Source organism: Podarcis bocagei (genome assembly GCF_964188305.1).
Source record: "Podarcis bocagei genome assembly, chromosome: 6".
Classification (NCBI taxonomy): domain Eukaryota; kingdom Metazoa; phylum Chordata; class Lepidosauria; order Squamata; family Lacertidae; genus Podarcis; species Podarcis bocagei.
Genome location: NC_138130.1, coordinates 80,387,100 through 80,402,309, shown reverse-complemented (window position 1 = coordinate 80,402,309; position 15,210 = coordinate 80,387,100). Strand labels below are relative to the sequence as shown.

The window sequence follows — 15,210 nt, the reverse complement described above, 5'->3', positions numbered from 1 at the left end:
CTGTGGTCCTCCCTGCTGCGTTGCTGCAGTCACCATTGCTGAGGCTGCAGTAAGCTTGTGGGGCCTCTGGGGACACTCTTTCGCCATATGCCCTGGCTGCTCACAGACGTAACACTTCCTGGTCCCTCTAGGAGGCTTCGCCTTCACTGCTGCCGGTGCTAGGGCTCTGGTTGCTGACTGAGCCCTTGCACCTCCAACCTCCATAGGTTCGGCTCCTCCTCCTGGCGGAGGCGTGGATTGCGCCCGCGCTGCTTCTCTGGGAAAGAAGGAGGGGCCCCCGGCTGGTTCGCGCCCTCCACGTCCTTCGTCCTTGCTCCACGGACGTCCTTCCAGCCTCACCCCCACTGCCAGTGCCCTCTGAACGACCTCCTGGGTGGTTCGGGGTCTCTCCCCCCTCGCTATCTCATCTTTAATCGAGTTGTGCAGTCCCTCCCAAAAGAGGTCTCTTACAGGAGCCGAATCTCTGTCCCATTCCAGGGCGCTGACCAAGGCGAAAAAGCGGGCATGATACTGTCTGACGCTGGCCCTCCCTTGTCTCAGCCCATGCACCTCCTTCCGTGCAAGATCAATGTCAATACTTGATAAGAAACACCCATCCATCGCTTTAATAAAGGCATCCGCATTCTGGAGCGCCGGATCGTTATCTCTCCATAAATTGCGCAACCATGCTTTCGCCTCCCCATGCAGATGGGACATGATGAACCCCACTCTCTCCTGTTCATCTCTAAAGTCTTTATGCAACAGTTGCAGTGCGCACAGTACGTCGGCTCTAAAGTTGGGATACTGTTGCAGGTTCCCATCGAAGTGAGAGAGCAGCCCGCCTGTTCGTCTCGCCAACCCAATTCCCTCCTGCCGGGGTGGTTGCTTTGCCAGTACGTCTAACCTGACCTGGAGATCCCTGCAGGCGGCAGCTGCCTCGTCCTCTCTCTTCCTGGATGCGAGAACCTCGGCGTTCAGTTGTGCCACTGCTTTTCTGAGGTCCTCTATCTGCTGCTCAGCCGTCATGTCTCCTGCCGTTCGTGAGCTCGCTAGTGGGCGCCTGTTTCTCTCCCCTCCTCGAGGCTGCAGATGCCCACAATGTGGAGACGGAGCCTACTGTCAGAGCTGCTTCAAGATCCTAGCTCACAGAGGATCACGCTAGCCAGCGGTCATTAAGTAAAAGTCTTTATTGAATTACAGTTTCCATTCTCACGCTGCTGTCTGCAACTCTACGTCTACTAGCTAGATCGGCGAGGCTCCGTCTGAGTCTCCGCCCCGTGCGCACCAACTTAATATCCTAGCCTTGCTCCACCTTTTCCTCCTGACTGTCCTCCTCTGGGTCCCTCTACCCCCCGGGGCTTCTTCCTTCCGGGATTCTTCTGACGCTGACCCGGACCCTTCTGCTTCCTTGCGCCGGGCTTTAGGACCCGGTTCCCTTTCGGGGCTGCTCACTGCGCCGCCTTCCTCTGCATTTGAACTTGGCGCGCGCGCCCAACCTTCCACTTTCCTCTTAACCGTTTCTTCGCTCCCCGATGGAGGTGTGGCCACTCCTGACTCCTGCCCTCCCTCCTGTGGTGAGCTGCCAGCGCTTCCCCCCTGGCTCCTTTCCTCTTCCCTGCTTCCTGGCGGTGACGCTGGTCCCGATTTCCAGCTGCTTCCCCCTGAGTCTCCTCTGGCTCTATCTTCCTGGGGTGCCTCCCTAGACTCCCCCCTTGCCCTGGCCACTGGTGCTCCTTTCTGTGAATCCTCTGATTCACTGGAAAGACTGGGAGATCTCGGGTCGTCGTCATCACTCATCCTTTCCTCTGTCTCCTCCCCTTCGCTCTCTGTTTCCTCCCTTGCCCGTGCCTCTGCACCTAAACCCCTGACAGCTTGGAACAGCTGTAATGTGTTCCTGACCACAAGCCTCTGTCCAGAAGTAGGATGCCAGCTGCACCCTCCAAATAAGCTATCAACTTCATAAAATGCATTACACTATTTCTAGGGCAGTATTAGCAGTAGTCGCCAAAACATATATTTTTTGATAAGGGTTTTTGTCCATACAAGATGTCCAACTTTCCCAAAGCACCCATGTAGTGAAATGCGTGAAGCTGCAGGCCAAAGATGCAAGACCTGTTCATGCACTAGTCATGTGTTCATTCTGTACAAGGAGAAGAGGTCTGCATGATTTGGTCTCCAGTCCAATCTGCTGCTTATATAAACAACAAAATGTGAACGCCAGTATTTTTGGCACTGGACATAGGCATTGCCTATAACTATTCATACGATATACGTATAGGGTCAGTTTTCCCAAGTGATTAAATGTCATTCATTCATTCATTTTGTGTATTGCCCTTCACCTGAAGATCTCAAGGGCAGTTCACAGCATAAAAATAAAAACACAAAATACCTAATAAAAATTAGAACAAAACCAGAAACACCCCCCAAAACACATGTGAAAGCACATAGTATGTTGATCAGCCAAAGGTGTAGTTGAAGAGAAGCGTTTTTGCCTGAGGCCCAAAGAAGTATAATGAAGGTGCCACACAAATCAGGCCTAGGGAGAGCATTCCACAGATGTGAAGCCACTGCAGAAAAGGCCCGTTCTCATGTTGCCAGCTTCTGGACCTCTCGTGGAAGAGGCACATGAAGAAGTCCTCGCATGATGATCTCAGGGTCTGTGTCTGTTTATATTGAGAGAGGTGGTTCTTGAGATATTGTAGTCCTGAGTATCTATAGCATATCATATTCATTATGTTAATCTAGCAAAGGGTTTTTTTAAAAGTAAAAACTATATATTTTTGTCCTGCAGAATAGCAGCTGCTTTGGTAAAGATGCACAATGCAAACTGATGAATTTGCTACAAACAGATGACACACAAACATTTAACTTGCCCCAAGAATGTGGCTTGGATCCCATTTCTCAGAAATCTGATGCAGGAAATAAACATTCCGTAAGTTTTTATTAATCTATTATGATGATTATATTTACCAGTATAATCAATTTAAATATCAGACAGCATTATTTAACCATCTCAAGTAAGTACAAATACCTCAAGGATGGTGGTGGAGTAATGGTTAGTTCAGATGTTTTTGAATGGCAGTAGTCATTGACAGAATTCAAGCTTAGTTTTCTCTCCCTCCCCCCTTTTAATTAGATTGCAACTCCTAGCAGTGGACTATGGCATCAGAGTCCTTTGTCACTTGGGAAGCTAGATTCAAAGCCACCGGTATCTCTAGGGTCAGCAAAAACAACAGCGGAACTACAAGAAACCCCTAGGAACTGTAAGAAAAGAAGAGCAATGGACCTGCTTAGTCGAGTACCTTCCCCACCACCAGTGAAGACCAACTGTATATTTATTTCTCCATCTTTGAAAAGGGCATTTCAGCCCCCCCGAAGTTCCGGCACTCAACTTGAAAAGCCACTGAAAAGAACAGCATGTTATAATAAAAAATCTGCCCTGAGAGGGTCTAGTGAGACTGGTTCTCCTCTTGAAAATAATTTTGTTGCTGACGAGGAGCTTGCAATGATAAATACACAAGCCCTTGTAAGTAGTTTTCCAGAAGATACAGGTTGATTTGGTGGGTATAATTGTGTATTCCATATCCACTGCTCTTCCTGTCAGCCTTTTAGTAAGGAATAATTCCAATATTCTGGTAAAACAGATATATTGCAGGACTGTAAGGAGAGGCTGCTACAAAGGAGACAAATGGAACAAATACTTCCATTAGCTGTGCAGATGAAGTCCCAAAGACAAAGGAAAGTACTTATAAATGCCCCTGTACATTTAAATATTTAAGCAATCTTTGTAAATGTTATAAGTGTTTTGTACAGGCGTGTCTGTATATTACTCATTTCAATTCAGAATAAAGCTTAGTATGATTATGTATGCTCTATCGAATAGATTATGAAAATCCAGTAAGAATGGCTGTAAATTTTAAAAATCCTGTCATGTTGCGTAGAAGCACATTCAAAAGTTATGGAACTAGTTCAGCAATAACCAACTTTAATGAAGGCATCGTATATTTTTAGAACTCCAGTGTACATTTCAAAACATGCAGTCAATATAATTTGATTCCCTTGTTTATTTTTGCATAGCAATCACAATGGTTCAAGGCCAAACATACCCAAAACATACAAACCTTATGTTTGTTATAGCCCTATTTGGGTGTTTTGTCTCCTCTTGTGTAAAGAAGCCTATGGTGGGCAGTAAGGCTACTCTGACAAAAAAATCCTTCCACTATGTCACCTTTATTGTATTAAACAGGCCTCAATGAGTTTGAAGGCAAAGGTATGAAGAACCGAGTTTCCATTCCTTATGCAATTTTAGAACCAATTGTGCAAAGGGAGGAGAATGGCCCCCACTTCATACCTTCACCCTCAAACTTGTGGAGGACTCAAGATATGGTCCAGACGATGCAGAGCTTGGAGGCACATACATACCCATGTTTGTTTAGAGTGGACGAGGGCAAACATCTGAATCAGGTTAATAGTGAAACACCCTGTAGGAATGCAAGTAGATTAGTTCTTCTTCTTTTTTTTAAGCCAGCAATCAATTTTAAAGCATCTGAAGTTAACATAGTTATTGGATAGTTATCTTGCTTGTAACTCTACTATCTTATTTTTACATCACTCTTTACTACAGTGGTACCTCGGGTTACATACGCTTCAGGTTACATACACTTCAGGTTACAGACTCCGCTAACCCAGAAATAGTGCTTCAGGTTAAGAACTTTGCTTCAGGATGAAAACAGAAATCGTGCTCCGGCGGGGCAGCGGTGGCAGAAGGCCCCATTAGCTAAAGTGGTGCTTCAGGTTAAGAACAGTTTCAGGTTAAGAACAGACCTCCGGAACAAATTAAGTACTTAACCCAAGGTACCACTGTAGTTTCAATAAGTACCTACCCTTAAAGAGCTTTTAGACGGAATGATTAAGCAAATATACTGAGTAGTATCTGATCTGTGGAAACAATTAGATGAAGAGAAAAAGCACGACTAGAGAAATTAAACTAGCAGGCTGCAAAAAGGCACAAATAACACTTAGCACTGAGCGTTAACAAAAGTCACAAGAGTGCCAATTGCTCTCATTCATTTCAGTTAATCTCTAGTTCTAATGGCCACTGAATTTAGGCAGGTTTCCTTGCTCTACCCACCTTTAGCAAATGCTGCTACCAAACAGGAAATTGAGGAGTACCCAACTCTTACTGTGGAGCACAGAAGAACTAATCTGTTGTCAAGATTAGTTCCTGAATTGTTCCTACGGTTGCAAACTATTTGGGGTGTGTTTCAGGAATCATAATAATAAAAAATAGGGTGAGCAATGACAACAAATGGGGGTCTAAATAAAGCTCCTCATTGGTTTCAGCAAGAAAGGAAATCTACATGATGTAAAAAAGGAGGTAAACTGCAAAGTAGAGAAGCAGCTGTGTCAAAGAAGGTAAATGTCATAAAAATGAAGCTAAATTAAGATGGAATGTAGAAAAGAAGGTGGTCCTGTGAAATGCAGATTTATAACTTAATTTTAAAACCTAGATACAGAAGAAACTAACATTTTAAAATTTGTATACTGTAAAATTAATTATTGTGTCAATATTTATGGAGGGAAATCTGTTTACATTTCCACAGCCTTGTATACTGAACAATTGATGGAAGTCAGGGGAATTAGAGTTCTAACTGTTGCACTATACTATGATTAGCAATGGCACACTAATGATATGAAATCTCATTTGTGTGCATCCTTACCAGGACCAAACATTGTATAGCACCACTGTTAGCTCGATCTGCACAGGGATGCCAATTCCTTGCCCCCCATAGTATATGAGCACAATGACATGGAGATCCTTTTCTATGTTGCTGCTAAAAATTACTGTGGGTTCTTCATTATGTTTACACTCCTAAGTGTGAATCATCCTGTCAAAAGTGTGTGTGTGTGTGTGTGTGTGTGTGTGTGTATAAAGCCAGGTGTAAACATGAGTGAAGAAATATAATCTGCATCAGAAGAATATTAAAACAGGGTTTTTTAACCTCCAAAAGAATATATGGAGATTTAAGAACTAAATCTAGCCCAATAGAAAAATACAAATATTTTAAGTACAGAATTCCTGAAGGTATAAAACAAAATTTTATGCAACTTGATTAAAAACTCTAATATACCGAGTAGAAATCATTTCTCCTACTAAATGATCTTTCATTTCTGGAGTTGCTGTTAGCTCTTCTGTTGGGGAATGTTGAGTTCACATGGGAATAACCAGTATCGTAAACGCCATAGGATCTACTGAAATGTCTTGCTGGTTCTTCTGAATGAAGCACATCATGAAAGGTAACATCATGTTCATACTGCTCCTTCATCCTCTGTATTGTCTCTCGTGGAACACCATGGCCATTCCGTCTATGGAATAAATGTAAACATATACGTAAGTATATTTAGTTAGCTACATATCCAAACAGCATGTGAATACCAGCCATCATGTGAACTCCTTCCATTTTCATGACAACCTAGTTCACAAATTAATCCATTAATGTGTGTTCATGGTTTGGAACAGCATTGTGGATATGAGACCTAAGAGGTTAAGGGGAACTATTCCCTCTAATAGCAAAAGAGAAAATGGGGAGCGCAATACCGATTATAGCGCAGGGTGGAGCCCTCCACACTGTAACACACTGTTGCAGGTCCCACTCATCCATCTACTAGCTATCACAGATGATTAGTCCTGACAAAAGGAAAGCCAAAATAGTGCCACAGACGTACAAGAGGGAGCTAAAGGGAATTTTTTTTATTAATGAAGAAAAAAATAAAATCCCTCATTGAGAATTGCCCTGTTTGCTTGAATTGCAGATTGTCAATAAAGGAAGAGAATGACAAGAAAAGGAAGTGGTTTGTGTTACAGGATGGCTGTGTAAAACTATCTAGCTTTACAAGGAAAAGAATAAAGGGGGGATTGAGTTATTGCTGGGGAAGTGATAGATAAGAAATGATATATGAGCAACTATCCACTCGTTGATCATGCAGGGAGCATGCTGAAGACTGCCTGACTGCAATACAGTGCGCATGTCCGAAAGGTGGTTAGTGTATGTAATATGCCATAAAAGGTTATATACCCCATGCAATGTCATGGTTGGCTGTTTTGAATTCTTCCTATCTTTGAGAAGATGATAAATAGTACTCCCACCTTTTGCGATCATAAAATAAAGTCCTTCTTGACTTAACTCTCTCCGTGGCAACTGACTTTCCAGCCACAGACCCTCAAAAAGGAGAAATCACTTCACCTTCAGAGGTATCTGCATGCTCCACAGACCCCAAAGTTTTGCAGAAGAACTTTAAAAAAATTCCAAGGAGGCAAAAAAAACCCAAACAGTCCAGTAAGGACTGACCATGGTGCACAGCAATGAAAGGTGCATCAGATGAAAAAGCAGAACAGATCTAGGGGTAGAATGGAATGTTCTGCAAGAGGGCATGGCTAGCTGGCATTCTGAACAGGTGAGCTCCTGTTAGAGGTTATGCTATAGTGCAATGTTTTGTTGCAGGTATCACTTGTATTCTCATAGCAGCTAAAAACATAAGCCAAAAAACTGTACCTGGTTAGTTCCCGAACATTGAATTTCCAGTGTGTATCTGGCTCTCGAAAAAGAACTTCATAGCTGTGTTCAAGTGCCTGATGTGAAAGAGTACTGAATTTGTAATCAAGTCACAATAAAAAGCTACCTTTCATGATTTACATATGCACAACATAACAAAGTATAAAAATAAAGTATAATAAAGCATATACAGTGGTACCTCTGGATGCGAACGGGATCCGTTCCGGAGCTCCGTTCACATCCAGAAGCGAATGCAACCCATGTCTGCGGGTTGCGATTTGCCGCTTCCGCGCATGCGTGACGTCATTTTGCCGGTCTGCGCATGCGCGAGCGGTGAAACCCGGAAGTAAGGCGCTCCGTTACTTCCGGGTCACCGCAGTGCGCAACCCGAAAATACTTATCCCAAAGCTACTTGAACCCGAGGTATGACTGTATAATTAGCCTTAAACTCTAGTGAGACTGTAGTTCAGTACAACATGGCCACACTATTAATACCATATTTGTCATGTCAGTAAATCTCAAAATTTTGTGCTGTCCCGCAGTTCAAAATAATTTACCTCTTTTAATTCCATAAGATCTCTAAACATAAAGGTTGCCAAGGTAAGTGAGAAAACAAGAGTTCAACAGTTTACAACACTATCATATATTGCCACTTCTGACAAACATTCCTTCTCAAGAAAAACAGCAAAGCCATGCAATAGTACAGCAAATTATGTGCTCTTAACACAGGTGATGAGCTATGGATGCTGAAATAGTTGCTTCATTAATAATTTAGAAGCTGTCAAAGTTATATTAACCACACACAAAGAAAGGGAAATTAGCAGACTGACCTAATTCTAGAGTCAGATTCCAAGGTGATTTTTTTCAAGTGATTTTGAACTACAGCAAAAATATACCAAAAGTTATACAGACGCAGGGGCAGAAAGCACATCTCATTATGAGTGATAGGCACTATCCTACCAGGTTCCCAGCACAGTCACCAAACCATCTCCAGATGTTAGCTGGAGGCAAGTGTACACTAATTGCAGTTTGAGAAGTAGGATCCCAGCAACAACAGTGCAATCTGGAGGAAAGGTACTCATGTACCCCCCGCAACCTAAGAGTTACAGAGTATGCTCAGTTCAGAAAAGAAGAATCATATAATATAGATTAAAGAAAGTGACACTCTTTCTGACTTGAAGGATGCTGTCCCATAGCCCCTAGGCACAGAACATGCTTTGCCTGCAGAAGATCCCTGGCATGTCTAGTTAAATGGTTCTTGGGCAACTGGCTGTATCTTGGAAAGCTTTCACCAGTCAGAACCAATAATATGATTAACCAGTGGTTTGGTTCTGCTAAAGGTAGTGCCATATGCAAGATCAGGAAGCTGATCACACAGACTGCATGGTCTATGCTCATTGAGGCATAGAAACCAGACCATATGGAAGATCAGCATTTTACTGGCACATCCAGCCACGTATTGTGCAAAAGATTAGGACCATTAGTGGTTTCTAAGAGTCAGATAATGTTAAGTGACCTAAACTTGAAAGGAAAACACAATGACTACCAGGGGTGCCCAAACTTTTTTCAAAGAGGGCCAGATTTGATGGAAGTGAACATGCATGAGGGCCAACCGAAGTAGCTGACCTTTTTTTAGGATTGAAGTTATTGAGTTTTTTTAAGGATTTTAACCCAGGAGATAGACTGCCACAGGGGCCGGATTAAACCGACCGGCGGGCTGGATTAAAACCCCAAAATGGATTTTGTACATGCCTGGACTAAACGGAACCCAAAGAAGAAGGGAGCAAGAGGGGGTAGAAAGCAATCCAGTTGTGGCACAAAAAAATGTTCCAGGGCTTGGGCAAAATCTGTGAAAGAAAAATAATGTTTGAAAAAAATCTTAAGCACATTAGAAGTTCTTGCCATTTTCCCGCCTTTCTTGATAGCATATAGCAGGATTATCTGCTCATTTTTGGAACCCATGGCTAAATAAGAATGACAACAGGTCAGTTTCCCCTACCATTATCACATATGGCTTCATTTCCCAAGCGTGGACGTTGGTATTATCAATAATAACTGGGGATTTCCCATTCTTCATGGCTTTACGTGCTGTAACATAACAACGTAAATGTTTTAAAAGACCAGACAATCAGTGAAATCATCCTGTTACCTACACAGATGTTCTGAATCGAGCCTTTGGGGATTCACTGTGTCACAAACAAGTACTGATATGCTGTGAAGACACAGGATATAGTCCATAATGTGCTTTAGTTTCAGTCTGTTAATTTCCACCCATATTAATGTCAGGCAGGAATATACTAGACACTGCAAGCAAGGGATATAAAGGGAATGAAACACTGGTCTTGGATAAAAGAATTCAGGCTGCTGTAAAAGCTGGGAAAGATTTGTGCCTTCAGCAGACCTGGCATCTGAGAGGTGGTTGAAGGTGGCTAGCAATAGCTAGGCTCCATAATAAATCTGGTGCCGTCCAGAGGAGACACTGCACTAACCGTTATGGAGAACGTGTGCTCAGTCATATACAAAATTCAAAATCAGAGATACAATGGAAATGTGGACTCTCACACAAAACTTTTGAAAACAAATTTCTCCTTCACGTAGTTATCTTTACATGGGAGCTGTGAGCAAATCCACACAACGGCCCAGTTCAATGTACCTATTTCAGCTTATTGGGACAAGATATACAGAAGCCTTGTGAAGGCATGTGCCATGCTTGCTCCCCTCCTGCCTTCTTGGAGTGCTGCAATTAGTCCAGAAAATCTTCAGTTATCCATGTTTTCATTTAACATCAGAACCGCTGAAATTATGACTGACACAACCTTAACCAATCTGTTCAAACCCAAGAGAAAGATACAACAAAGTTAGAAATAAAATGTGAAAACAAGTTATTATTGTTGTTATTGTTATTCTTGTTATTTAATGGCAGTGGTCATGCTTATATTTTTAGTATTAAAAGTTTATTATCAGGGCATACAAATCTGCCTTTAGATATCTGACAGTGGAAGCAATGCCAACTGATTATAGAGCATATATTGTACAATTCATTCCTTTGCTAGGAATTTTTATAATGCATTTTTTCCACATGTCCGTACTAGAGACTCAAACATTAGCCCCTAAATAGCATCTCATTGTTTTCTCCATAGAATCATTCACTTCTTACTACTAGTAATTGATGTTTTGATCAACTCTGGAAGCCATTTTGATCAAAATGAATAGCGCCGGTGCGACAAATAAGACATTCTCTTACAGCAAGGCTCTCTTCTGCTGTAACTTTTTGTAGAAGAAAACTGCTGAAGAGTACAAGGTGTAGATAGGAAGCAAAACCTAACACACAAAACTAGGAAGTTACAGGGAACTAGGCAGAGGGCCTTCTCGGTAATGGCACCCACCCTGTGGAACGCCCTCCCACCAGATGTCAAAGAGAAAAACAACTACCAGACTTTTAGAAGACATCTGAAGGCAGCCCTGTTTAGGGAAGCTTTTAATGTTTAATAGACTATTGCATTTTAATATTTTGTTGGAAGCCACCCAGAGTGGCTGGGGAAACCCAGCCAGATGGGCGGGGTATAAATAATAAATTCTTATTCTTATTCTTATTGGAAGGGCTGTACTTGCCTCTCTTTTGGTTCCATCTATGTGCATCTTCTAGAGCATCAGGATCAAACACATATGTGCCATCCTCTGCAGAGAAGTAGTCATCAGTGCTCAGAACAACTGCACTGGGAAATTCACGTTTCAGTTGCCTGTTGAGACCAAACAATTGTAAGGAAAGGTCAAAACGTCATACGGATTAGTAAAACTATTAGAAATGAAGTTTTTCATTTTCTAACCAACACCACCCTTCAATTTAATTGGGGCCCAAATGTTCCCCGTGCACTTTTAGAGGAATCGTCAAATGAAAATAAAGCACCATTCAAGCAAGGGTTGAATTACCAGCAAATTAAACCCCCCCCCCAATTTACTGCAGGAGAAAATATTTATTAATACCACTTAATACAATAAAATAAAAACCACCTTTAAGCAGTTTGCATAAAAATAAAAACACAACGTTCAGTGAAATTTCCAGGGCATTCCAGGGAGCTGCTGCTACCATGGAAATTGCCAGCTTCCATGTTGTCACCAAGTGGCAATATGCTTAGAGGCATGGCCCCCTTGAAAGATCTTAAAGGTTGGTGTGGTCTGTATCAAGGGGGTTGATCTGTAATGTATCCTGGTCCCAAGTTTTTTCAGACTGTAAAGTAACATACGTGTTTCTCTCCTCCCCACCGTAAAACCCAATTTATCATCACAACCATCCTGTGAGAGGCAAGTTAGGCTAAGAGATAGTGGCTGACCCAAGGCTTTGTGGCTCAATGGCGATTTGAATCTCAGTCTTCCTGCTCCTAATCCAATACTGCCCTGGGGAGGAGGAGCTATTATAACAGCAAAGGAGCAATCGTCTAGGCGCAGTGGATGCAGACCACAGCCTTTCAGGGCAGGATAGCAGTCCTCGAGTCTGCCTTTTATAGCAAACTATGCAAAATCCAGTGCAGGTGGGTGTGACTGGTAGGGAAGCTCTATATCATCAATAAGGAAACACTAGCCCTCCAGCTGTTGTTGAACTCCAATGCTCATTAGCCACAGCCACTGGTCAGGAACGGTGGGAGTTGTAGTTCAACAGTAGAGGGACATAGGTTCCCCAGCCCACATCTATGTATTACATTCACAACAATATTTTTAAAGGACAGTGAATGATAAAGACCCACCCACTTAACCAGTTTATAGCAGTTGGACTTAGCCTCACTTAGATATGGATGAAGCAGCATCTGTTCAATCCAGACTCAACTTGTCTATACTCTTATAAGATACTATCAACAAATGCCATCCATCCATCCCTAGCATAAAGTTTCCTCTTGACAGTAAAGGACAACAGAATATGTCAGACTTCTCATGGGAAAGATTTGTTGAAAAAGGTGAAGCTGCAGCAATGGAGCCTTGATGTCTGGAGGTGGAATGTCAAGGTATCATCTGCAATATCTCAGCACAATAAAAGAATCCTTTCACAAAGCAAGTTAAGCCAAAAGTGATCTAGAAAAAAAAGAGTCTAACTGCAAACTTTCATTTCTCAATTCCTTATCTTGTTGAGCAATGGCAGAGGCAGGCCTCAATTTATCAAAAAAGTAAAGAGAGAGGCCAGCAAGCTGAATTGAACTGTCAGGTCACATTTATCTCTATGCTCCCAACTGTTTAATATATATGCTTTGCTTATAAAATGCATACTACTGTGGACTTTGTGCAACTCTCAGGTGCATTTTTTAAAATACTGTCCTCATTGACCAGATGCTTCTCTTCACACTTGCTATAAATTGTGCTTCCTTTATCCTGGAGATGTGACAAGAAGACTAAATATCCAAGGGGTGAGTGAGGCAAGGGGAAAGTGCTTAACTCTTCCTTCACCCTTCACTTTTCAGTCAGCATGCCTTCAGTATGAACTCTTCAGGTCTGTTGAACCAGAACCATGTCATACTAATAGTGTGAGTTTTTTTGCACTTCCTAAAATCAGTGAGATGTGAAACCAGAGCCAATGTTTCCATGACTGGCTTGCCAGAAGCACATTTTGAAAGCCAATGAAATTAAAAACAAGCCATTTCCAAGCAGTTTCATGCAGAAAATCAAGAGCTGTGCCTTTGATAGTAACTATATGCTCTTCGAAGACAACATAACACCTGTGCTTGGAAACGAAGAGTAATGTGAATCTCACCATTATACTCCAGTTCAACTCACTTTACCTTTAGTGACATGCAAGTTACAAAAGTTGCAAAACCTGCTGTTAGTCTTTGGTGTCTTGTTTCATTTCATCCAGTATGAGGTTTGTGACCCACCAAGCCACATATAGCCCAAAAGTGATGTAGAACAGGCTCTCCTAAGAGTTCAATTAATTTGCTTCCTGCTTTTGCTGCTGGCTTGGGAGGCCACAATACTTGGTTGGGGGAGGCAGCTGGTGTGCCACAAATCAGGGAACCCTGGTGAAAGCTACCTGTGCTGGAAAATGTTTATATTAGTTTAAGCCACCAGGAAATATATTACAGTACTGCATACTGATTATAGGTTTCTGATGTTGACTCCACTCAAATTCTGTATTAAAAATGTGGGACATCACAAAGAAAACAAAGACGTTAGCTGTTTTCCTTAAAGTGATCAAAACAGTTCTTTCCACTTCCGTTAATCATAAGAAAATGGTAACCGAGGGCAAAATCCAGAGTCATTAAAATCAAAGCGATATTTTTGTGTGTGTGCTTTCAGTGCAATGTTGACTGCCTTCCAAAGTATCTTGTTTGATTTTCTCAGAATCAAGCTGAACCAAGGCCCTATGAGGATTGGGAAATTCCCGTCGGTAAATATTCATGTCGAAACAGGGAAATATACCAAATATATGTTTACAAAAAGAAAATATATTTAATTACTGGCAATTGCTCTTATCACTCAAGGTTACACTGGTGGTAGGGACTGATAACCAATTAAGAAAACAAAACTGCTGCAGCTCAGAAAAAGAGAGGCAGCGACAGCTGTGAAGGAGCAGTAGCAGCCACCACCCCACCAATTCTCTTCTTGTTTCCCTGAGCTATCTTGGAGCTCTGTCTTGACCTACCATGAACAGCCCCAACTTGTTTCAGACGTGCTCCTGTACCTTGAACAATCGTGCAGCAGCAATCAGAACCCCCAGAGACAAAGCTTTTTCCCAGCATGGTGGCATAGCTGTCAACCTTCCCTTTTTTTGCGGGAAATTCCCTTATTTCAACGCCTTTTCCCACTGCTATCCCGGATTGTTAGATATCCCGTAGACTGTCCCCAGGACAGGTGAGGCTGCTGATCCCTTATTTTCGAGGCTGCTGACCCCTTATTTTCAAATCTGAAAGTTGACAGCTATGCATGGTGGTACAGTGACAAGGAAATACGCCTATCTAATGTCGACCACAGGAGCCATCCTACTAGAAAAAAATAAAGTTGACCCCACCCCTCTTTCCATCAACATGGAGCAAGCAGCGCTTTGCTGAACCCAGGGCTTTATCCCAGAACCCTTCTTGAATGCCAAGAAAACCAGAGCGGTTTTCCCGCTCAAGACTTCATCTCCGTCGTTTTACGACTCGAGAGTTGAAGGAGTCCTCTCTCCTTCGAAAAGAGAAGGGTGTTTTTTTTTACCTGGCCAGAGTACTTTTCCCGGAGCCGGGCAGGCCTCGCAGCAAGTAGAGGCTTTTGCTGAAGCGGCGCCTCCTGCGAGGGGGGCCCTTGCCTTGCGCGGGGGGCTGGCGGAGGCTCAGGCCTCCGAAGGCGCGGGCCAGGCTATCCTCCATAGTGGAGGAAAGGCAACAGCCGCCGCCTCCTCGGGAAGCCTGCGAACCGACACTGTTTACATGGCTCCTCGTGACGGGCGCGGGCGGAGTCCGCTCTCTCCGCCCCGCTAAGGCGGGCGCGTCCAGGGACAAAGGGGCAGAGCGCCGCGCGGGCTCGCTCCCCTCCTCGGCGCCTGAAGCAGCCGAGTTCCGCTCACAGGCCTCCCTCCACCCCCGAGGGAGCAGCCACGTCGAGTCAAGGTTCAATTCCCCAAAGCGGGAAGCAGGGCCCTCTGGCAGAACTGCGTGAGCCACAAACGGCGCGACTCCGGTTTCTCCTACAAGGCTGCCCTGCGCCCCCCCCCCTTTTC

The 15,210-nt window shown here is 43.3% G+C and overlaps 2 protein-coding genes across 3 annotated transcripts in view; one reads left to right on the top strand and one right to left on the bottom strand.

The window, feature by feature from the left end:
• BRCA2 (BRCA2 DNA repair associated) overlaps positions 1 to 3,845 on the top strand; it is a 38,222-nt gene extending 34,377 nt beyond the window's left edge. For both annotated transcript variants that reach the window (XM_081197847.1, XM_081197848.1), the window contains exons 24-25: positions 2,771 to 2,911; positions 3,116 to 3,845. In XM_081197847.1, the coding sequence (XP_081053973.1) occupies positions 2,771 to 2,911; positions 3,116 to 3,535 (561 nt within the window). In that variant the 3' untranslated portion in view covers positions 3,536 to 3,845. The remainder of the gene's footprint in view (positions 1 to 2,770; positions 2,912 to 3,115) is intronic.
• A 180-nt stretch (positions 3,846 to 4,025) lies between these two features.
• On the bottom strand, positions 4,026 to 14,956 carry N4BP2L1 (NEDD4 binding protein 2 like 1). The gene is made up of 5 exons (XM_081198032.1): positions 14,709 to 14,956; positions 11,145 to 11,272; positions 9,532 to 9,620; positions 7,533 to 7,609; positions 4,026 to 6,345 (listed from the first exon to the last, which is right to left on the bottom strand). Exons 1-5 carry the CDS (start codon positions 14,858 to 14,860, stop codon positions 6,102 to 6,104), a joined length of 690 nt encoding a protein of 229 aa, XP_081054158.1. The 5' UTR covers positions 14,861 to 14,956; the 3' UTR covers positions 4,026 to 6,101.
• Positions 14,957 to 15,210: the final 254 nt, after the last annotated feature.

Coding starts and splice junctions, on each gene's coding strand:
- N4BP2L1 (XM_081198032.1), bottom strand. CDS start 14,860: ATGGAGGATAGCCTGGCCCGCGCCTTCGGAGGCCTGAGCCTCCGCCAG. Junction 11,273..14,708: donor GGGAAAAGTACTCTGGCCAG/GTAAAAAAAAAC, acceptor TGGTCTCAACAG/GCAACTGAAACGTGAATTTC. Junction 9,621..11,144: donor TAGATGGAACCAAAAGAGAG/GCAAGTACAGCC, acceptor GTTATGTTACAG/CACGTAAAGCCATGAAGAAT.